General features: G+C 35.9%; 1 protein-coding gene across 2 annotated transcripts in view; it reads left to right on the forward strand.

Moving 5' to 3' along the window:
- The window catches only part of LOC148943105 (NAD(P)H oxidoreductase RTN4IP1, mitochondrial-like), a 75,188-nt gene that overhangs the window by 44,581 nt on the left and 11,698 nt on the right, over window positions 1-18,909 (forward strand). The window contains exons 8-11 of one of the 2 annotated variants that reach the window (XM_089102479.1): window positions 106-291; window positions 4,450-4,624; window positions 7,287-7,462; window positions 9,770-9,874. In XM_089102479.1, the coding sequence (XP_088958605.1) occupies window positions 106-291; window positions 4,450-4,624; window positions 7,287-7,462; window positions 9,770-9,839 (607 nt within the window). In that variant the 3' untranslated portion in view covers window positions 9,840-9,874. Of the gene's footprint in view, window positions 1-105; window positions 292-4,449; window positions 4,625-7,286; window positions 7,463-9,769; window positions 9,875-18,909 lie in introns of those variants that run through there. The other variant, XM_089102480.1, reaches the window with a different exon arrangement.

Here is an 18,909-nt window from a genome sequence, read left to right on the forward strand (position 1 = left end):
CGTCACTGCATGAATCAAGAATATCTTAATAAGAATTTTTATTGTTTTTTTTCTTGTTTTTTTTTAGTTTTGTTTGAAATGTCAGCTTATAATTTTTTTTTCAAGGGTGCTTGTTCATGGTGGCTCCACCCCCTCCGGTTGTCTTACTGTGCAATTAGCTGTGCTTGCTGGTGCTGAAGTAACAATGACTGTTCCAAGTCACGCTGTTGATGTTATAAGCCAACTTGAAGTAGACCAAGTATTTGTTATGCATGATACTGCTCTCTTAAAGCTTATAGGAGTTGTTGAAGGGTAAGTCATGACCATCCGTATCAGAAAGGTAGGCATTTGTGCCTTGTTTTGACGGAGATCAAGGATTTTCTATCTCTATGATTGGAAAATCGTAGTGGACCAGTAACACCTCCATTCACTGGAGGCATCTATTATTACTGTTAAGTCATTTATTTAAATCAAATAAACAACATAATAAATTAACCGCCCAGGAAACACTGCTTTTCCATGTGGTGGGAATCACTTAACGTAACTTTAAAAGAAAACAGAAAAAAAAAACAGAAAACGAGAGAGCGAGAAATGGGTCTTAATAACCTAATCTGAATTAACATTGATAATTAACATTGATAATTAACATTATCAATTTTAATTGATAATTGATGTTAATTGATAGTCCTTTTCAAAAATTATTTTTTAATTAAGACTCGTTTTTCACCTTTTTTTAACAATCGATTTTTTACAAAACCTGGTCATGCAGGATATATTCAGGTGATATTATGGGGTCAATAATCTTTAATTTCTCTTTTGAATATGTTTTATTTACTATTTTACGATGATGGCATAATGACAAAACTGATATAAATAATAAAGCAGCACTCTAAAGTACAAAGCGATCTAACATTTTGATAATTAACATTGTATATTACTTATCCTAGTTGCCCATAAAGAGACAAGAAAGAGTGAACATCGCATAATTATCATGCGAATATTTTCTTGGTTAAAAAATCCGAGGTTTTAACCATTGAAGACTGAAAAATGTGAAGTTTGTGCGTAAAGGTCAATTTACCAGTTACTAGGCATCGATTTACAAAGGTCAATTTACCAGTTACTAGGCATCGATTTACAAAGGTCAATTTACCAGTTACTAGGCATCGATTTACAAAGGTCAATTTACCAGTTACTAGGTATCGATTACAAAGGTCAATTTACCAGTTACTAGGCATCGTTTTACAAAAGTCAATGTACCAGTTACTAGGTATCGATTTACAAAGGTCAATTTACCAGTTACTAGGCCAATTCTTAAAGGAAGTGGTTCTTTCTGTTTTTAATTCTTCTTTTGCTAAGAATTTTTTTAATATTTAATTATTAGATTGTTTTTTTTTTCTTTTTTCAAATCTTGACACCGACTTTCATGGTTGTGGCATCTCTAGTCCGAAAAGTAACGAAAAATTTAAGAGCGATAAAAAAAAACGTGCCTAGTGACGAAGAATCACCATTTGAAGCTGATTTAACCGAAATTTAAGAGCTGATTTAACCATTTGACCGAAAATTTAAGAGCGTTAAAAAAACATGCATAGTGACGAAGAATCACCATTTGAAGCTGATTTAACCGAAATTTAAGAGCTGATTTAACCATTTGACCGACAATTTAAGAGCGATAAAAAAAACATGCTTGGTGACGAAGAATCACCATTTGAAGCTGATTCAGGAATGTCAGCTAATATTTAGATTAATCCTAATGGTAAAAGTTTTGTTGCGAAAACAAATTTATGGAAATTTCAGAAAAACTAAAGAACATTCTTCTAAATATGTATTCTGATTCCTCCGAAAATTCCGGCATTATTGCCTCAGACACAACGCTATTTTAAGTAGGAACATAACTCATATTTAAGGAGGGTTGAAAAAGATGAAATTTGGTGAGTACATGGGCAATAGGTGGTGAAGTCCCTAGAAATTAAATAATATATATAAATAAAATAAAAATGCGTGAGAATTTCAATGATCGTGCTCAAAGAGGCAGTTTTTTTTCGTGGCACCGTTTTTGGTGGCACCGCACCGTGGCACCACCCTCAATCTCTCTACATGAAAATCTTCTTACCTCGCCCCAAAAGTGCTGACTGCTGCGATTTTTACAATTTTGACGTTAGGAAAACGATAATTTTTCTAGCTTTGCTAAGATGTTGACAATATGTTGCCCCAAATTTTTTTTTTGGGGGGGGATGGGGAAGATGTGCGATATTCATTACAATGAAATTTCCTGACGATTTTCCTGATACCTTACCGGGACCCATATATATGGGACTATTTCTGTTACCTTTATGACTGTTTTGTTCCAAGTAGAAGGCTAGCAATCATAGGCAGCTGGTTGTGAATGACTGGTATATCTTCAGAGGTTTCAGGTTAGAGCACTGAAAGGCGAAAACCTGCCCATCGCGAAAGCTACTACAATAATGCAGAAAATTTGTACCTAAGAGTGTTGAGTTAACCTCGCTAGTAAACTATGCAGTGACTATGAATCTCAGGAGCTTAGAGTGCAAAAATATTTTGGTAGATCAGGGACAAAAATTGTGGACCACCTTCCCTCCTCACGTAACACAAAAATTTGAACTGCCCTTAACCCACCCTCCCTCTTTCTTTCCCTAACAGCACCTGTAAGTTTTAACATCAAAGCAAAGCCCAAGACATTCTCCAGACGTTGCAGATATGCTATTTGGATGACGTGGGTAAAACAAAGTATCCAGTCACAGTACTTCTTTGCCAATACGATTGCCGAAACTTGCCAAAACCTTTGCCGAAACTTGACATACTTGAAACTTTGCCGATACTTCAAAATGGTGGCTGAGTTGGAAATTCCAACAGGATATTCTAAGCTGAAACAAAGGCAACTATAACCCGAGAAGGCTCTCAATGTAACAACAGAGTCATTTAATGGCTTGTTTGTTTACCAATTCCAGTTGTAACTACCAGAAAATAACTTCTGTCCCGTCGTGGTGTAGTGGGATTAATCTCTGCTTGGTAATACAGGACTGAAGTTCATTCTCAGCTAAGGCAATTTAGCACAGGGTTGGACCTCGATGATGCGATTTTTAGAAAGGGTCTCCATTCAATCTAAACAAAAAGAAGAAAGAAAAGAGAATATTTGCTTAATACTTCTTTGTCAACATACCTTGACATGGATTTGTGGCACCTAAATTTTATAGCTGACTCTAGGATTCCCAGAGGTTGTCATACCCAAACAAGACCTATTTATGTTTACAGTGGTTTTACTTAATTATATCCAAATATATTTATTATGTTCAAATCTTATTAGTAACCTGAGGGCTCTCCGAAAAAATGGAACGAGTATTCAAAATAGACAGAGCAAATCTACTAAACAGGAAGAAAAAAAGAAGACCCTTGTTCTTTTATTCGTGTTCTTTTAGACCCGTGTTATCTCAGACAACTCACAACTACCCGTACGAACTTAGTAGTTCGAAAGGCTTTTGAAAAAGTTTACCTCACTCTTAAACAGTGCTGGAACCCCTGGCCCTGATTATAAGATAAATGTCTCGCTTCTCCTAATAGTTAGTTCGTCTTAGTAGCTCGTGAGTTCATCTAAGACTTCAGTACGTTCATATAAGCTTATGTCGGATTTGACACGTTGGTCAATTAAAGTGAATTATATTTTCTACTCTTGGTTTTGGTTATTCCCTGAGCTGGTTAGGTTTGGGAAGCGAGTTTTAGGTTTAGTAATTATAATATATAATTACATTTATATATATATATATTATTATATATATATATATATATATATATATATATATATATATATATATATATATATATATATATATATATATATATATATATATATATATATATATATATATATATATATATATATATATATATAAAACAAATAGCACCTCGAGACAAATGTGACAAAAAGTTAATACCCCTTTTGCAATTTCTAAGGATGCTAAGCTGATTTTCTGTAAGGCTAAATCTAACTTGTTCCAAACACAATCTCAAAGAAAATTAAGGCCGGATTAGAAAAGTGGGAGAAACTTGACATTGTAAATAAGTTTAGTAATTCTAAGTGGGGTACTTCAATGATTTAAGCTATGAATAGAAATGGCACTGTTTGACTATGTGGAGATTATAAACAGACAGTTACCCGAGTTTAAAATGTCTTTGAGAGTCAATTTACCAATTTTAGCTTAATACTACAGGTTTCATATAGCTATAAATTTGCAAAAAAATTGATTAAATGGGCGTTTGTCAAGAGTTTAGTTATCATTTGACATCTCTAAGTGACGTTAATCTTAAAATGACGTTAAAATGTCATTTTAGCATCGATGTATTAGCACCTTTTGCCGGATAGGGCTCATCAGAGAGATATGGTAAATATACCATTCTATATATCATTCAATATACGATTTATATTTACCATGTGGTAAGTATAACTTAATCTTTTAGGTTTCATGTAGTTATAAATTGCTATGAAGCTGATTATTTGGACGTTTGCCAGCAACTTTGTACAAAAGATGGGAGAGTAGGATCTACAACTTCAAAGGATCTCAAATCTGACGGGTTTGGCTTCATTAGGAAATGTATCTTTAACTCGTGGTGGCGTTTTTCCTACCTCTTCGTGGTAAGTTTCTTTTTAGTCTCGTAGTCAGTTTTTTTGTATTTAAATTTTATCGTACTTACTTTTTACTTCAGTTTTACTGATATTTTATTAATTACTACCATTAATAATATAAGTTAGAATTATATTGCTATTAGATTTAAAATATAAAAGTTTTAAACTATTCAACGATGAATTTATATATATAATACTTTTGAATGTGTAATACTTTTTATAATACGTTATATTTATATTAGTTCTTGAATGTGTCTGACACACTGGCGAGTGAGTTAGAAGTCACGGAGATTCTTCTGATTGATTCTCATTCACTGGTCACACTTGCAGAGGCATACCCCTTGCAGAGGGACGGAACTCTTCAGAAAAAGTTTGGGGAGGGTGCAGGCTGTGACTGAAAAATAAATCTTCCAACGTAAATGTCCGTGTTTAGAACGTAAAAAAAAGTAAAATTTGTATGTAATACGAATTGCCATATTGAAATTGAAACATGAAATATGGAAAATTGAAATATGATCTATTTAGTTATTATTTGAGTCACTCCAATGACCCCTGTGACAATGATGAAAATACAAAACAATGATAAATCATAAAAAAAATCAGATTTTATATTTAAAGCTAGTTAGACATCCGTCTGTCTTACAAGGGACAGCGCAAAAAACTGAATTTTGTTTGCAAAGAAATCATATTCCTGAAAGGGAAGGGATATTTCTGACATGGTGAAGCGGTGAAGGTGAAGTGGTAAACAATTATCTGCACCTACTTCATTAGGGGTTAGGCAGACAAATCGAAGACGAAAAATAAATACTGTTCTTGTGAATGGAGTACAAATTTTACGTTTGGCCAATCTATAAACTCTCCTTTTTTCTGTATTTTCTTGCATTTCAAGGCTTAATTTTATCCTATCTTTGAAAAATAAAAACTAGGTAGCTAAATATTAATTTTATTCAAATCTTTGTAAACTGAAAATTATAAAAATGTAACTTAATCATTTATTTTAGACTACGAATTTGAATTTTTTTTTTTTTTTTTTTTACGATTCCTCTTAATTCAGTCTTCTTCTCTGGGTCCCTGGCCAAAAGGAAGGTAAGTCCACTTACCAGCAGTCTAATAAGAGAACTTGCTTTCCGCATTCCTGGGCAATTATTATTCTTTCCCAAAAGTATTCAGCAACTGGATTTCTTTGTAACCTTAATTGATACACGCAAAGCCAAGTAGAAACATGGTTATACGACGGTAATGCAGACTCCATCAATGTTGCTTTCCTCTGTCATACAAAAATTACCTTATCAAAAAAAAGGTTCTTGGATCAGAGGTTAGTTCAAATTTGACTGGTAGTAATACAATTCATCCTGTTGTCAATCGTGTATTTCCTTTTCACTTTATTCCTCTTTATTCCATTTTTATTTTAATTTTATTTCCATTTCGTAGTACGGAAAACGCTACTCGTTTTTACTCTATTCATCTCTCTGTTTTCTTTTTTGTTTTTCATTATCTATTGTCTATTCTAATTTTTATATATTGATCTGTTTCAGTTAAAGAATAGAATAGAATAGATTTATTTAATAAAAAAGGCTTTCATAGTTTTGGCCTAGGCCGCAACTAAATAACGCTAATTTTTTTACAACATTGGTCACTAAAGTGAAAAAAAAAAATTACGAACGATTAAATGCACTAACAAAAATAAGGGACAAAAGAGTTCACGAAACGGTTTGTATGGCACCTTGGGGGTTCAAGCTTGATTTTGCTTTGGGTATTCACACGTTTTGTACAAGGAGGTGGTAGTAACGAACGTTGCTTCTCACATGCGAGTAACGAATGTCCAAACTTGAGCATTAGTTCATATCGGCGCTCACGGAGAGACGGAATTGGCAGCGACTCGAGAGCGGACTCATAAGACATGTGATTTGGACCGAGTATGATTTTTGTAGCACGTTTATGCACAGTTTCGATGTCACTACTTATGTATTCAGTATTGTGCACTTGTGGGCCCCAGACTGGGCATGCGCACATAACACAAATATGCCAGTCTGAGTTGTGTCGTAGAAAAACTTAGGCACCGCAAAGTCACTAACGATGTTAAGGCGTAATTTCCTTTTTTCACTAGATTTGCAACATGCGGGCTAAAGGAGCAGTCTTAGCTAAAAGTGACACCGAGTATAACTGGGGTTGAGAAGGTTGGGTACCATGGTTCAGGATAGGAGAGATCACGTTTTAGAGGGTTGAACCTCATCCTTTTTGTTTTACTCTCGTTATTTGCAGCCCATACGTGTTACACTGGCTGACGAAAGTTGACTTGAGGTCACTACTGAACTGTGGAACGACTTGGAGCTTGTCAATCAGATAATCTTAATCGTAGAGGTTTATTGTGAAACAAAATTTGCAGGACCTTCGATAAATAGAATAAAACTCGTGGAAAATGGTGTCGGATCAAAATAAAAATGGTACCATTTGAATCTCCGTAGTTGAAAGCCCTGTTTAGGAGAATTACAATCTCCCTGGAGTAAACAATTACAATCCATCTAGAGCAAAGTAAAAAAAAGCAAAGAATGCGGCATTGTACTTCAGAATCCCTACTGGCGGTGCTGATCTCCATTTCATGAGATAGTTATTTTATTGTTAAAGGTGAAAATTAATCTTTTGTTTCAGTTGTTCAGTTGTTCTTTTTCAGTCTCCATCTCTGGGTCCCATGCCTGAAAGAAGATTGTTGGATCGTTGGTCAGAGTTGATTGATAGTGGCAAAATTCAGCCTGTTATCGATCGTGCATTTCCGTTTCATAGTGCCGAAGCCGCTATTCATTATTCATCTAGATCTAATGCAGTTGGGAAAACTGTTGTTGTTATGAGGTAAAAAGGCATTTCATATACTAAATTTGCTTGCATCAAAATTCATTCTGTAATGTTGAGCAAGGCCACATCCAAGTGGGATAGGGGGTTTGAAAATCGAGCTTTTGCGTAAAGAGTGGGGAGTTCGGATGGGATTAGTCCCCCTCATTATACGCAATAATTTATATGCATTTTAAGTTTTAACGTCGCTCCTTACTTGTTTTTTAACAAGTTCTCAAAACAAAACATTTTATTTAATTTTTTCCTTTCAAATCGTGCCCAGGCCAATTCTAGGTGTTCACCCCCCTGTGGAAAAATCCCCCTCCCTGCTGGTTGGTCTCCGATCAGTCAAGAGGGACTAAATATCAATTTAGCATTCTTGATGTGTTTTTAAGCTTTTTTGTACCTTCCTATCCCAAACAAAAGTCTTGGATACGGCCGTGGGGATTATACAACAATTTCTACCTCCAACCTCCCCTCGTCTCTCCTTTAGAGCTAATTCTGTATTTATGTGAGGGCTCCATGAGAGTTGGGATGTTTTGAAATTAAATGGATGTTTGAAATCTCCCTCCCTCCCTAACTACAAAACAATCAGAGAAAACCATTGTAGAGGTTTAAAGCCCTTATATGCAAATGTTAGGAATTGTCTATTCTTTGCCAGAGAACGATCATGGATAAAAATAAGAGCAAGTAAAATAATAGGGAATTTACCTAAGACAGAGAAACTTTTGACCTTAAAAATATTTAGGCTGTATGTGCCTCCAATTTCTACCTCCAACCTCCCCTCGTCTCTCCTTTAGAGCTAATTCTGTATTTATCTGAGGGCTCCATGAGAGTTGGGATCTTTTGAAATTAAAATGGATGTTTGAAATCTCTCCCCTCCCTAACTACAAAACAATCAGAGAAAACCATTGTAGAGGTTTAAAGCCTTTATATGCAAATGTGCCCTTATATTCTTATATGCAAATGGGAATTTACCTAAGACAGAGAAACTTTTGACCTTAAAAATATTTAGGCTGTATGTGCAAGAGCCATTCACATCAAACTACATATATAAGTTAAAACAAACTTACAATAAAATGAGATCTTTAAAGCTGAAATTGAAAAAATTAAAACAGTCCCACGTTTGTTATTTTTATGATGGAAAGGCAGCGTGGGATTCGTCGATTTAAAGATGATGGATGTGTGTCATTTGTTGTTTTTATTTTGTCTTATTCCCCAGGGAAGATCGTATCAAAACAAGGGTCGAAGAAGATTGAGAGAGGGCTCATTTGAACAAAAATTATAATTTTAAGTGCCTTTTTAAATGACCAAACCTAATGGAGGACAACTAGCGCCCTTCCTCTGTCCCTTTTTTCTCAAAGATTTCTGATCGTTAATTAGATCATGCTGGGAAATCCAGCTCCCCCCGAGGTGTTCTCATGCACCCATCTCCTCTCCCCACTCTGCATCCTCCAACACTCCTTCATAACATATGATTCAGGTTTATACCTCATTGTACACAATTTCATCAAACATAACATAAATCAACTTGGTCACTGCTAAGGCATCACTACCAACCCCCCCCCCCCCGCATAAGCACCAATAATAAAGGTTTAGACTGAAAATTTACTTGTGAACTAGAAGAATTAGACAATAAGTCCCAAACCTTAATTAATTTTTATCAGAAGGCTCAATGATGCTTAGAAAATCAGGTCATTGAAACATACTACTTTTGGCACCTCACCTCCCTTCCTACGCAAAGATCTACCACCCTCTTTAATAATAGACCATTGTATTATAAACCAAATCACTTCAGTTAAATAAAATATTAATATAAACGCCAGAAATAGTTTCGTGCTATAAGAAGAGAGGCGTCTCCTTGCAGCACCCTTGTTGACATTACCTGCATTTTTCTACGGACAAATCTTGCCAGACAACTTCATCCCTGCTGAAATGATCAAAAGATCCCTGAATTCTTCTCAGAAAATTATCACCCCACTGAATAATCCTCCCCCCCCCCCCAGACAATCCCCCCTCTGCAGAAAACTCCCCCACAAAAATGTCTATATTTCCCAATAGCAAATACTATCTGTAACCACTGTACAAATTGCCAAACTTGCAGCCCTTTACCTTATAGCTGTGGGGGTCTTGTTATCCCCATAGGCATATTTATTGGAGTTTTCAATTATGATGAATCACATGGATATCTCAGTGTTTCATTCGGAAGTCTTTGGGTGGAAAAGAGACAGTGGGCGGGGGCTAGTTGCCCTCCGGTCTGTTTGTTCACTTGAAAAGGCACTTAAAGTTTAAATTTTTGTTTGAATGAGCCCTTTCCTGATCTTCTAGGACCCATGGTTTGGTACGATCATCCCTGGGGGAAATAAAGGAAAAAACAGCAAACAACGCACATCCATGATCTTTAAATAACGATGAAGACCACATTGCCTTTCCATCATAAAAACAACAAAGTTGGGACTGTTTCAGTTTTTCAGTTTCTTAAAGATCTCATTTTATTGTAAGTTTTTTTTGTTTTTTTTTACGTAGTTTGCCGTGGACGGCTCTTGGATACAGAGCCGAAAAAATTTTAGTTTTTAGCTTTAGCATATATTGTAAGTTTGTTTTTAATTTATATACGTAGTTTGCCCTGGATACAGAGCCGAAATATTTTAAGTTATTAGTTTTAGTTTATGCTGTAAGTTTTTTTTTTTATTTATACACGTACTTTGCCGTGGACGGCTCTTGGATACAGAGCCGAAATATTTTGAAGGTCTGAACAAATATCACTGTCTCAGTTAAGTTCCCTGTTGTTTTACAATTCCAAACATTATCATATAAGGGCTTTAAACCTCTACAATGGGGTTCTCTGACTGTTTTTTTAGTTAGGGAGGGAGGGAGACGCCTCAAAGGATAAATTTTAATGCCAAAACATCCCAACTCTCATCGAGCCTTCAGATAAATAAAGAATTAGTTCCAAGGGAGAGACGAGGGGAAGGTGAAAATAAATAAGTAAAATAAACACGTCTCCATGATCTTTCTTAAGGGGAAACAAATGCAAAATTGCACATTTTTTAGATAGAAGCTTGAAACCCCTGCAAGAGGCCTCTCTCATATGCTGAATGTGATGGATTAATTTTCGTCAAGGTTATATTCTTTTTTGATAATCGGATAAATTTTCTCAGACTCGTGGCTTTAATGGGTGACTTTAAACTTAATGAATTGTAAATATTTTAGACCAACACAAAGTTCCAATTCCAATCATCTATTAATTGTTATTAATATGTTCTTAGAGTTCTCGTTACTATTAGCTCAGGTTATAGTTCCTTACCACAGACTGTGTGATCAACGCACAAATCCACCTGAGCCAATACGGTACAAAGCCCTGTCAGCATTTTCTCTTTGGGGGCAACCTAGTAAAGAACGAATTTGTCTTTTGGATCATCAATCCTCAATGGAAAGGACCTTGCTACATTCGGGCCTTAACTACAGTCCCCTGAATTTACCTTATGGATCACCAATCCTCAAGAGAAAGTACCTTGATACATTCGGGCCTTAACCACAGTCCTCTGAATTCACCTTATGGATCACCAATCCTCAAGGAAAAGGACCTTGCTACATTTGGGCCTTAACCACAGTCTCCTGAATTTACCTTATGGATCATCAATCCTCAAAAGAAAAGACCTTGCTACATTCGGGCCTTAACCGCAGTTCCCTCCATTTCCGCAGAACATTAACACCGCACAATCACCGCAGAATAGTAGACACAGTTCTATCTACTCTCACATCTTTACTACTGTTACTGCTATCCACAAGTTTTAATACGGCTATAAGCTCTTAACATCCAGAAGTTGCAAAAAGCTGACGCAGTCATGGACACCCCCCTCCTTTGCGATATGTGGTTTGAACATTCTTCTTTAACCATCTTTCAAGAAATTTCTGACGCTTCATCTGATTCCAGCCGAGTCTGGGGCGATCTTTCTTTCGGTTGCCTTTTGGGGCTTGGATCAATCATTTTAGCCACTCGTTATATGATGATATCTCATTGAAAGTTATTGTCTTCACGTACTGAATATAAAAACATACTTTTCCGCCACTTCATCGGAAAGTAAGTAAGTAATCGGATTAAATAGCGACGAAGACCACACTGCCTTTTCATCATAAACAATAAGTAGAACAATAGGGAATTTTTTTTATATAAGACATGGTATTTGATAAACCCCTCTTTGGCGAGTAACTGGGGTTATATCTTGGCCAGAGTTTAGGAAGCTCATGATTTTAAACTTGTAATGACTTTTGGAATACACGGAAGGGCTTTGGGCTTGGTGGGAAATTTTGTTTGAAGGCTTGGCGGGAACTTCACATGGTAAAAGACCCTTGATTTTACTGGAGTGTCTTGCCAGTCTTTGGCTAATTGTATTGTTAATAAAGACAATAGAATAACCGTTTCCAAAAAATATGTCTCTAATAAGGTTTAGTTCATCTGTGATGTGAGATTCAGAGCAAATGCCCCTATTAGGGGCAAATGCTCCTAATAGACATGTTTTAAAAAAATATGAATTTAAGGCCGAATTTTCAAGGTGTTCTACATAAATATTCGCTAATACCCCAGATTGCGGTGCCCCCATGGGGAGGTCCTTTATTTGTTGATAAAAAGAATAACGGAACTGAAAATACATTGAATACTTATTACAAATTTTGACTAGGGACATTAAAACCTCGCAAACTATTCCTGTTATTGAATGTTCCATTAAGTGATAGTTTTCTTCTATTTAATTTTTAATAATTGGTCCGATATTGCTACATCAATATTAGTATTTCCTGAAATGCTTGCATTTTTAAGTTTTTCCCCTAAATCTACCGAATTACGTATGTACGATTTTTGGGAATAGAGCAAAGGTTTGAAGGCAGTACATAACCACTTTCCAATATTGGAAGCAGGGCTTTCATACATGCTACAACAAGCCTTAAGGGGATACCTCGCTTATGTAATTTCGGTAAACCGTAAAATTTGGGACAGAAGCTACCACTGGGGAAAAATTTATTATACAATTGTAGGGTGATTTTGCCATTTTGTTTTAGAATCTTTAATTCGGTTATAATTTTACTCGCAAACTTATCAGTATGGTCGTCAATCATGGTTGTATATGTATTTTTGTCTTTTAAGTGCGAATAAATTTTGTTGTCGTAATTTAACGTATCCATGACTACAAGCGAATTTCCCTTGTCGGCTTTTGTTGTTATGATTGAAGGGTCTTTGCGAAGATTAGACAAAAATTTTATGTCGTGAGAAATTTCTGGCGTCAAATTAGTAGGAAACGTATCTTTTTTTTGGCTGCCGCAAAGCGCATTTATAAAACAAGACCTTACTTCATCTGGATTAGAAATAGATGTGTAGTGTTTGTGCAAAGAAGATTCTAAAGAGAAAACTATATCTGCCACAGGAACTTGTTTTGGTGGAAAAGAGAATTTCGGACCTTTCTCAAGAGTGTGGATTTCCTTAGGTTCAAGGGCTCTAGAGGAGAGATTAATGATAGCGGGTCCAGGAGTAAACCTCGGAGTATAAATACGATAATTCATCAAAGATTCGTACCTCAGACTTTTCCAATTTCTTATAAAGACGTTCCTTAGACTAACGAATATCGTAACTAAATAAATTCCTTTCCTATCTAACAACCTGAGAATAATCAACAGTGGACAGATTTTCAAATAAAAATTTTTCAAGAGATTTTCTTTCTGAGGAAATAATATGCTTTTTTTTGTTTTTGTCCTGAATAATGTGAATTAATGTTTTTAACTGTAGTGTAAGAGCGAACTGCGCTTCTTTTCGGGAATTGAAATGCAATTTATAACTTAATGACTTAGGAACAAGGTATTCATTTCTGCTAGATTCTAAAAATTTCTGTAGATTGATAATATTAGCGTGTTTTTTGCCTAAACTAATAAAATAAAAGATATCATAGGTCAACTGCTCCCCATGAGCTAGACGTAAATAGCGATGAAGATCACAATGCAATCCCATTATAAACAACAAGTAGAACAATAGGGAAATTTTTTATATAAGATAGTAGAACGCAACTTTAAATGAATATTTCGACCCTATATTCAAGGGCCGTCCTCAGAAAAAACAAATAAACAAAAACCAAATATAAAAGGACTGACATTAAAATTCAATCGTTTAAACTAAAATATTTTCAAAACAGTGCTAGCATCATTGCTTCAAGGAAGTTCAACAAGGACTGGTACATGAAGCGATGTGAAAAAAGACAGTTCGTTCAAATGGAATAAGAAACATTTACAGACGGACTCTTAAAGCTAATCTTGCTTTTTTTGGCAGCCAGCCTAGAAAGTCTATCCGTAACAGGTTGAGTGGAATTGTTTACTGGTTTGCCAATATAATTGGTTAATTCATTTCTAATTAAATTTGTATATAAGGCATTAATCGAATATTCCTCCAAATCCCTATTTAAAGAAGTGTTATTATTAATTTTGATTCTAATTTCAATTGCCTCTCGGAAAACTTTTTTTATGCCTAAATCATTGCTAATAAGGGAAGTTTCTTCAAAAAGCATTATATGGCTAGGATTATCAAAAATATGACTGCTTAAAGCAGAATCAAAAGAAATATTTGTACTATCAGAATTTAAAGCTTTAGTTATGTCATCTTTGTGCTGTTGTAGTCGTTCTTCCAAATTTTGATGGGTTCTACCAACATAGTAGTTGCCACAATCTCATGATATTCGATAAACCTCTCTTTGGCGAGTAACTGGGGTTACATCTTTGCCAGAGTTTTGGAAGTTCATGATTTTAAAATTATTGGTAAATACTACATAAAAATTATTTTGTGTGCAACCTTTTTTAAACTTGTAGTGGGTCGGAATATATGGAAGGTAAATTATATTTGTGGGCTTGGCGGGAATTTCACATGGTAAAAGACCCTTGATTTTACGGGAAAGTCTTGCCAGTCTTCGGCTAATTGTATTACTGATACAGAAAATAGGATAACTGTTTCCAAAAAGTATGTCTCTAATAAAGTTTAATTCATCTTTGATGTGAGATTCAGAGCAAATGTTTAGGACATGATTGACAAGAGAGGTAACAGCAACTCTTTTAACTTTTAGATTTCGTAAACTGTAGATCTCGGTGATATGTATTAAGGTGATCTAGAAAACCCCTAAGTTCATTTTTCCCATTATTCCAGAGGGATATTACATTATCCATGCAACGCCCCCAATAGACATGTTTTAAAAAATATGAATTTAAGGACTAAATTTTCTTCGGCGGGGAAGCAAAGCCAGGTCTCCCGCATAACTGGCGGGTATTTTCACTACTATAGCACTGAAGATTTTTACCACTCGAAAAGCCCTTTTACCACTGTTTCTTTTTGACCTCGTTTTTTTTGGTGCAAGTGCTGAAAATAATCCTTCTTGAATCCTTTAATGCCAACTGGCCTTCTTGGTTGTCTAGTTACAATGATTCTAGGACCAATGTACGGTTCTTCTTTAATGTAGTTTGCATCTCTTCTGGACAGTGGCATGTATACATTGGTGGCTGTTGTCTCCTATGGTCTATTATTTTTTATAATTGGTGTTTTTATTAAGTTCAAGTTCAAGTTCCATTTATTTCCATAAATAACACTAACAAAAACAGTATCCCAAAGGGCTCTATGGCCCGTTATTTGGGAAACGACACAGAATAAATGACTAATATTAAAACTAGGCATAAACAATACTAAACAATGTCTAACTTATAAATCTATAAGGAAAAGAAGTCAATTCACCGACATTCCACACGAAACAGCGACCCTGCTATCACCCGACAATAAATAAAAAATTAAATTCTCCACATCATCGAGGATCCATCGCCAACAAAACAAAAAAAAAAACCCCCCCCCCCCCCCCACAAAAAAACAAAAAAACCACCATAAAACAACTATGAATCATTTAATATTTACCTTTAATTAGACATTTTTCATCTGATTTTTAAAGGAGCCAAATGTGCGTGACTGACGAATCTCAGCAGGAACCAAGTTCCAAGCACATCCCACTCGTACAACCACACCACAGTTCGAACAAACCAAAGGATTAGCCGGAATAATTCCATCCTCCCCGTTTTAAACTGCGAAAAAATTTATTTCTCCGACTAATTTAAGTAGTCCGGAAAAACTACATGAGAGATCTACGTGGAAGAATTGATATATCAACAAAGATGGAAATATAACATGATTATATCTAATCTTAAGGAGATTAACAGGAGTGCGTGTAATCGACTGGAGAATTTTTACCACTTTTTCATAAAGAACATGAACAGGAGCAAGTACAGAAGGAAATGTAGACATCCACACAGACGAACAGTAACATACATAAGGGAAAACTAGAGAGAAATATAAAAGATGGAGTATAGGAAAAGGAAATAAACGCTTTAATTTACGGATGATTCCAAGTCCACGGGAAATTTTCACTCTTATTACTTGAACGTGCCACTTAACGATAAATTTTCATCCAAAGGAACTCCCAGGAATCGCACATATCGATCCGGGGGGCGACTTATGGAGCCTCTTGGTGTAGGAAGCTCAGTAATTGTGGGGCAACTCACACCTGTACGGGAAAAATAAAAATGTACGACTTTTTTACATGTAAAGTTAGTTAATTTATGTCAAACCCATTGAGTATCTTCTCAGTCATTGCTTGAAGCTTTAGAATAAGGGATGATTCAGGCAGAGTTTCAGCATCTAGAGTATTGTCATTTACAAATACTACCTGTTCTTCCCGACTATCAGATGTGGACACCGACATAGTCTGAGAGTAATATTTGTGACACAACCCAGAGCATACATCGGTAAGTGGGTTGTTAAGAAATCGTTAGAGGTCGCTGACATAGATTAGGAAGAGGGTTGGCCCAAGAATAGAACCTTAGGGTACTCCGTATTCAATTGGAACTTCCTGGTCTGTATGTTCAATGGCAATAGATCTGTCAGTAAGGTATGAATAGAACCAAGATAATGCTTCCCCACCCACACCATGATGAGAAAGCTTACCAATGAGGATCTTGTGTGTAAGGCTGTCAAAAGCTTTCTTTACATCAAGAAAAATGGCTGCAGGAATAAGATTAGAATCTAAAGATTGCCGTATAAACTGGAGAAGTTTATTACAAGCATGTTCTGTAGAATACTTTGCGCGAAACCCAAACTGATGTTGATGGAAAAAAAAATTTGCTTCAAGATATCTCACGAAACTTTTGAACATTGGCCTTTCAAATATCTTAGAGAACACTCACAAAAGAGAGACCGGCCTATAGTTCCCAGGATCCTCACGGTCACCTCCTTTAAAGAGAGCTATCACACGCGACAATTTAAGGCGTTGAAGAAATACTCCCAGATGAAATGACCTATTAGTCAAATCCTAAAGTGTGGTGATAATCGATGGAAGAATATGTTCGATTACTTTAGCAGAAATTTTGTCAAAACCCGTTGAAGAATTCTTTAAAGACAAAACAATATTTGTAATTTCCTGCACCGTAACGTCCTCAAGAACTATTGATTTCAAGCACGGGGGGCCTAGGAACTGCTTCCAAGTCTGTGACACCGAGCAGTGGGAAACGCTATTAGCAGTTGATTTCCCTATCTCCGCAAATAATTTGTTCATATGATGTCGTACTTGCCCTTTTTCTGTGATAAGTTGATCGTCTACCATAAGAGACTTAGGGAGACCTTCTAGTGTTCTGGTTGGCCGACTAGCTTCCTTAATCACGTCCAAGGTCTTCCTCTATCTTTTTACCGCAATTAACAAATCTCTTTGTAATATATACTGTTTTAGCTCTCGAAATAATTGATTTCAGCATATTACTGTACAACTTAAATGCTTCTAATTTAGCATCACTTGGTCTATTGTTGTACTCTTTCCAGAGGTTCTGGTTCCTAATTATTGACTTGAAGACTATATGTGTTAACCAGGGAGATATGGGTGTTCTTTTTGATCGAGAATTCCTTAGAGGAGCTTTTAGACAATAAGCCGAGAATTTCTCCTTAACAGTGTCATAAAACTGGCCAAATATATCGTTATAAATGCCCAAATTAATATTTTTGGTAATGAAAAGTCGCATGAAGATGTATTCAGATCTTCTTTCAGTCTACCCAGCTCCACTGGGGAGCAACAGAATCTCGGTGTATCCTGGGGGACTAATCTTTGTGGATTTTGGAGGATTGGAAACAAGGCTGCAACTGGCAAATGGTCGGAAGTATCAGAAAGCAGTACTTTGTTCTTGATGGAGTGTTGCTGACTGGTTAGATATCCTTGTCGGTATGTTTACACAAGGAGCTAATCCATACGAAATTAGGAAAGACAAATGATCAGAAGCCTGTCTAGAGGATGGTTACGCAAGGTGAGGGTTAAAGTCGCCCATCAATACAACTTCGGATTTTTCAGCAAAAACTTTTCCAAGAACATCTTATAATGTTTCCATGAATTGAGTTATAGACCCACTTGGAGAACGATATACTTCGCCTATTATTACCCTTTCCTTAGCATTGATTGGGACTTTTATAAAAAGTGACTCAAGTACCTTTTCACTGTTTGTATATAAATCATGTCTTAGTACAGCCTGAAAATTATTTCGGATGTAAAATCCGAGTCCACCTTTTTGGGCCGTCTTGCGGTTAAGAAATATTGACATATAACCGGGAATATCCAAAAGTACCTGATTTTTCTCGCTCAAAAATGTTTCGCAGATACCGATAATTGCAGGGCACGAATTCCTACATAATAATTGAATATCATCAAACGAGGAATTTAGACCCTGAACGTTTAGATGCACAATCGAAAATGCATTACCCCACCGAGCTCCGGAGTCCCAAAATCTCAGCTCCTCGACAAACACACTATCAATAATATTCTCAAAATTTTCATATAAATTCATATTGGGGGCTTTACCAACCGGATTATTTATAATTTCATTAAAATTTACTCTCCCACATTCATAATCATTTAATTTTCCTAGTGTTATGTTAGCGTTAATCCCCAACAGAGAATCAGTCTCAACCATAATTACTTACCGATGCAGGTGACAGAGGGACATGCTGTAGTTGCGTGAACACCAGTGACGTCAATCTCTTAATCTGAATTAAAAAGGCTATGACACGAACTTGATTATTTTACTCTGAAAAAAAAAAATAACAAGTAAGATAGCACAGGAAGGTGTAAATACTGAGGGTAAAGAAAGACAAACAAAAGAGAAAAATACAAAAAGATAATTAACATTGACAAACAGCACATTTTTTGAAGATATAATATATTAAGCGGAAGCGAGCACTCACTAATTATCATGCGTCAGAATCGAAATCAGAATTGGCCGAGGGGAAAACTAGGGTAAGCGGGTCGTGGCATGCGTCATCAACCTTGATCCAGTTAGAACTCGAAGTCTTTTTAGATTCTAGCCATAACCTAGTCCCCATCTGAACCATTTTGGTATGAGACACTTTATCGGAGGCAACTTAA

The sequence above is a fragment of the Artemia sp. Qi Xiang Cuo genome, chromosome 16 (genome assembly GCF_049724085.1).
Source record: "Artemia sp. Qi Xiang Cuo chromosome 16, ASM4972408v1, whole genome shotgun sequence".
Classification (NCBI taxonomy): domain Eukaryota; kingdom Metazoa; phylum Arthropoda; class Branchiopoda; order Anostraca; family Artemiidae; genus Artemia; species Artemia sp. Qi Xiang Cuo.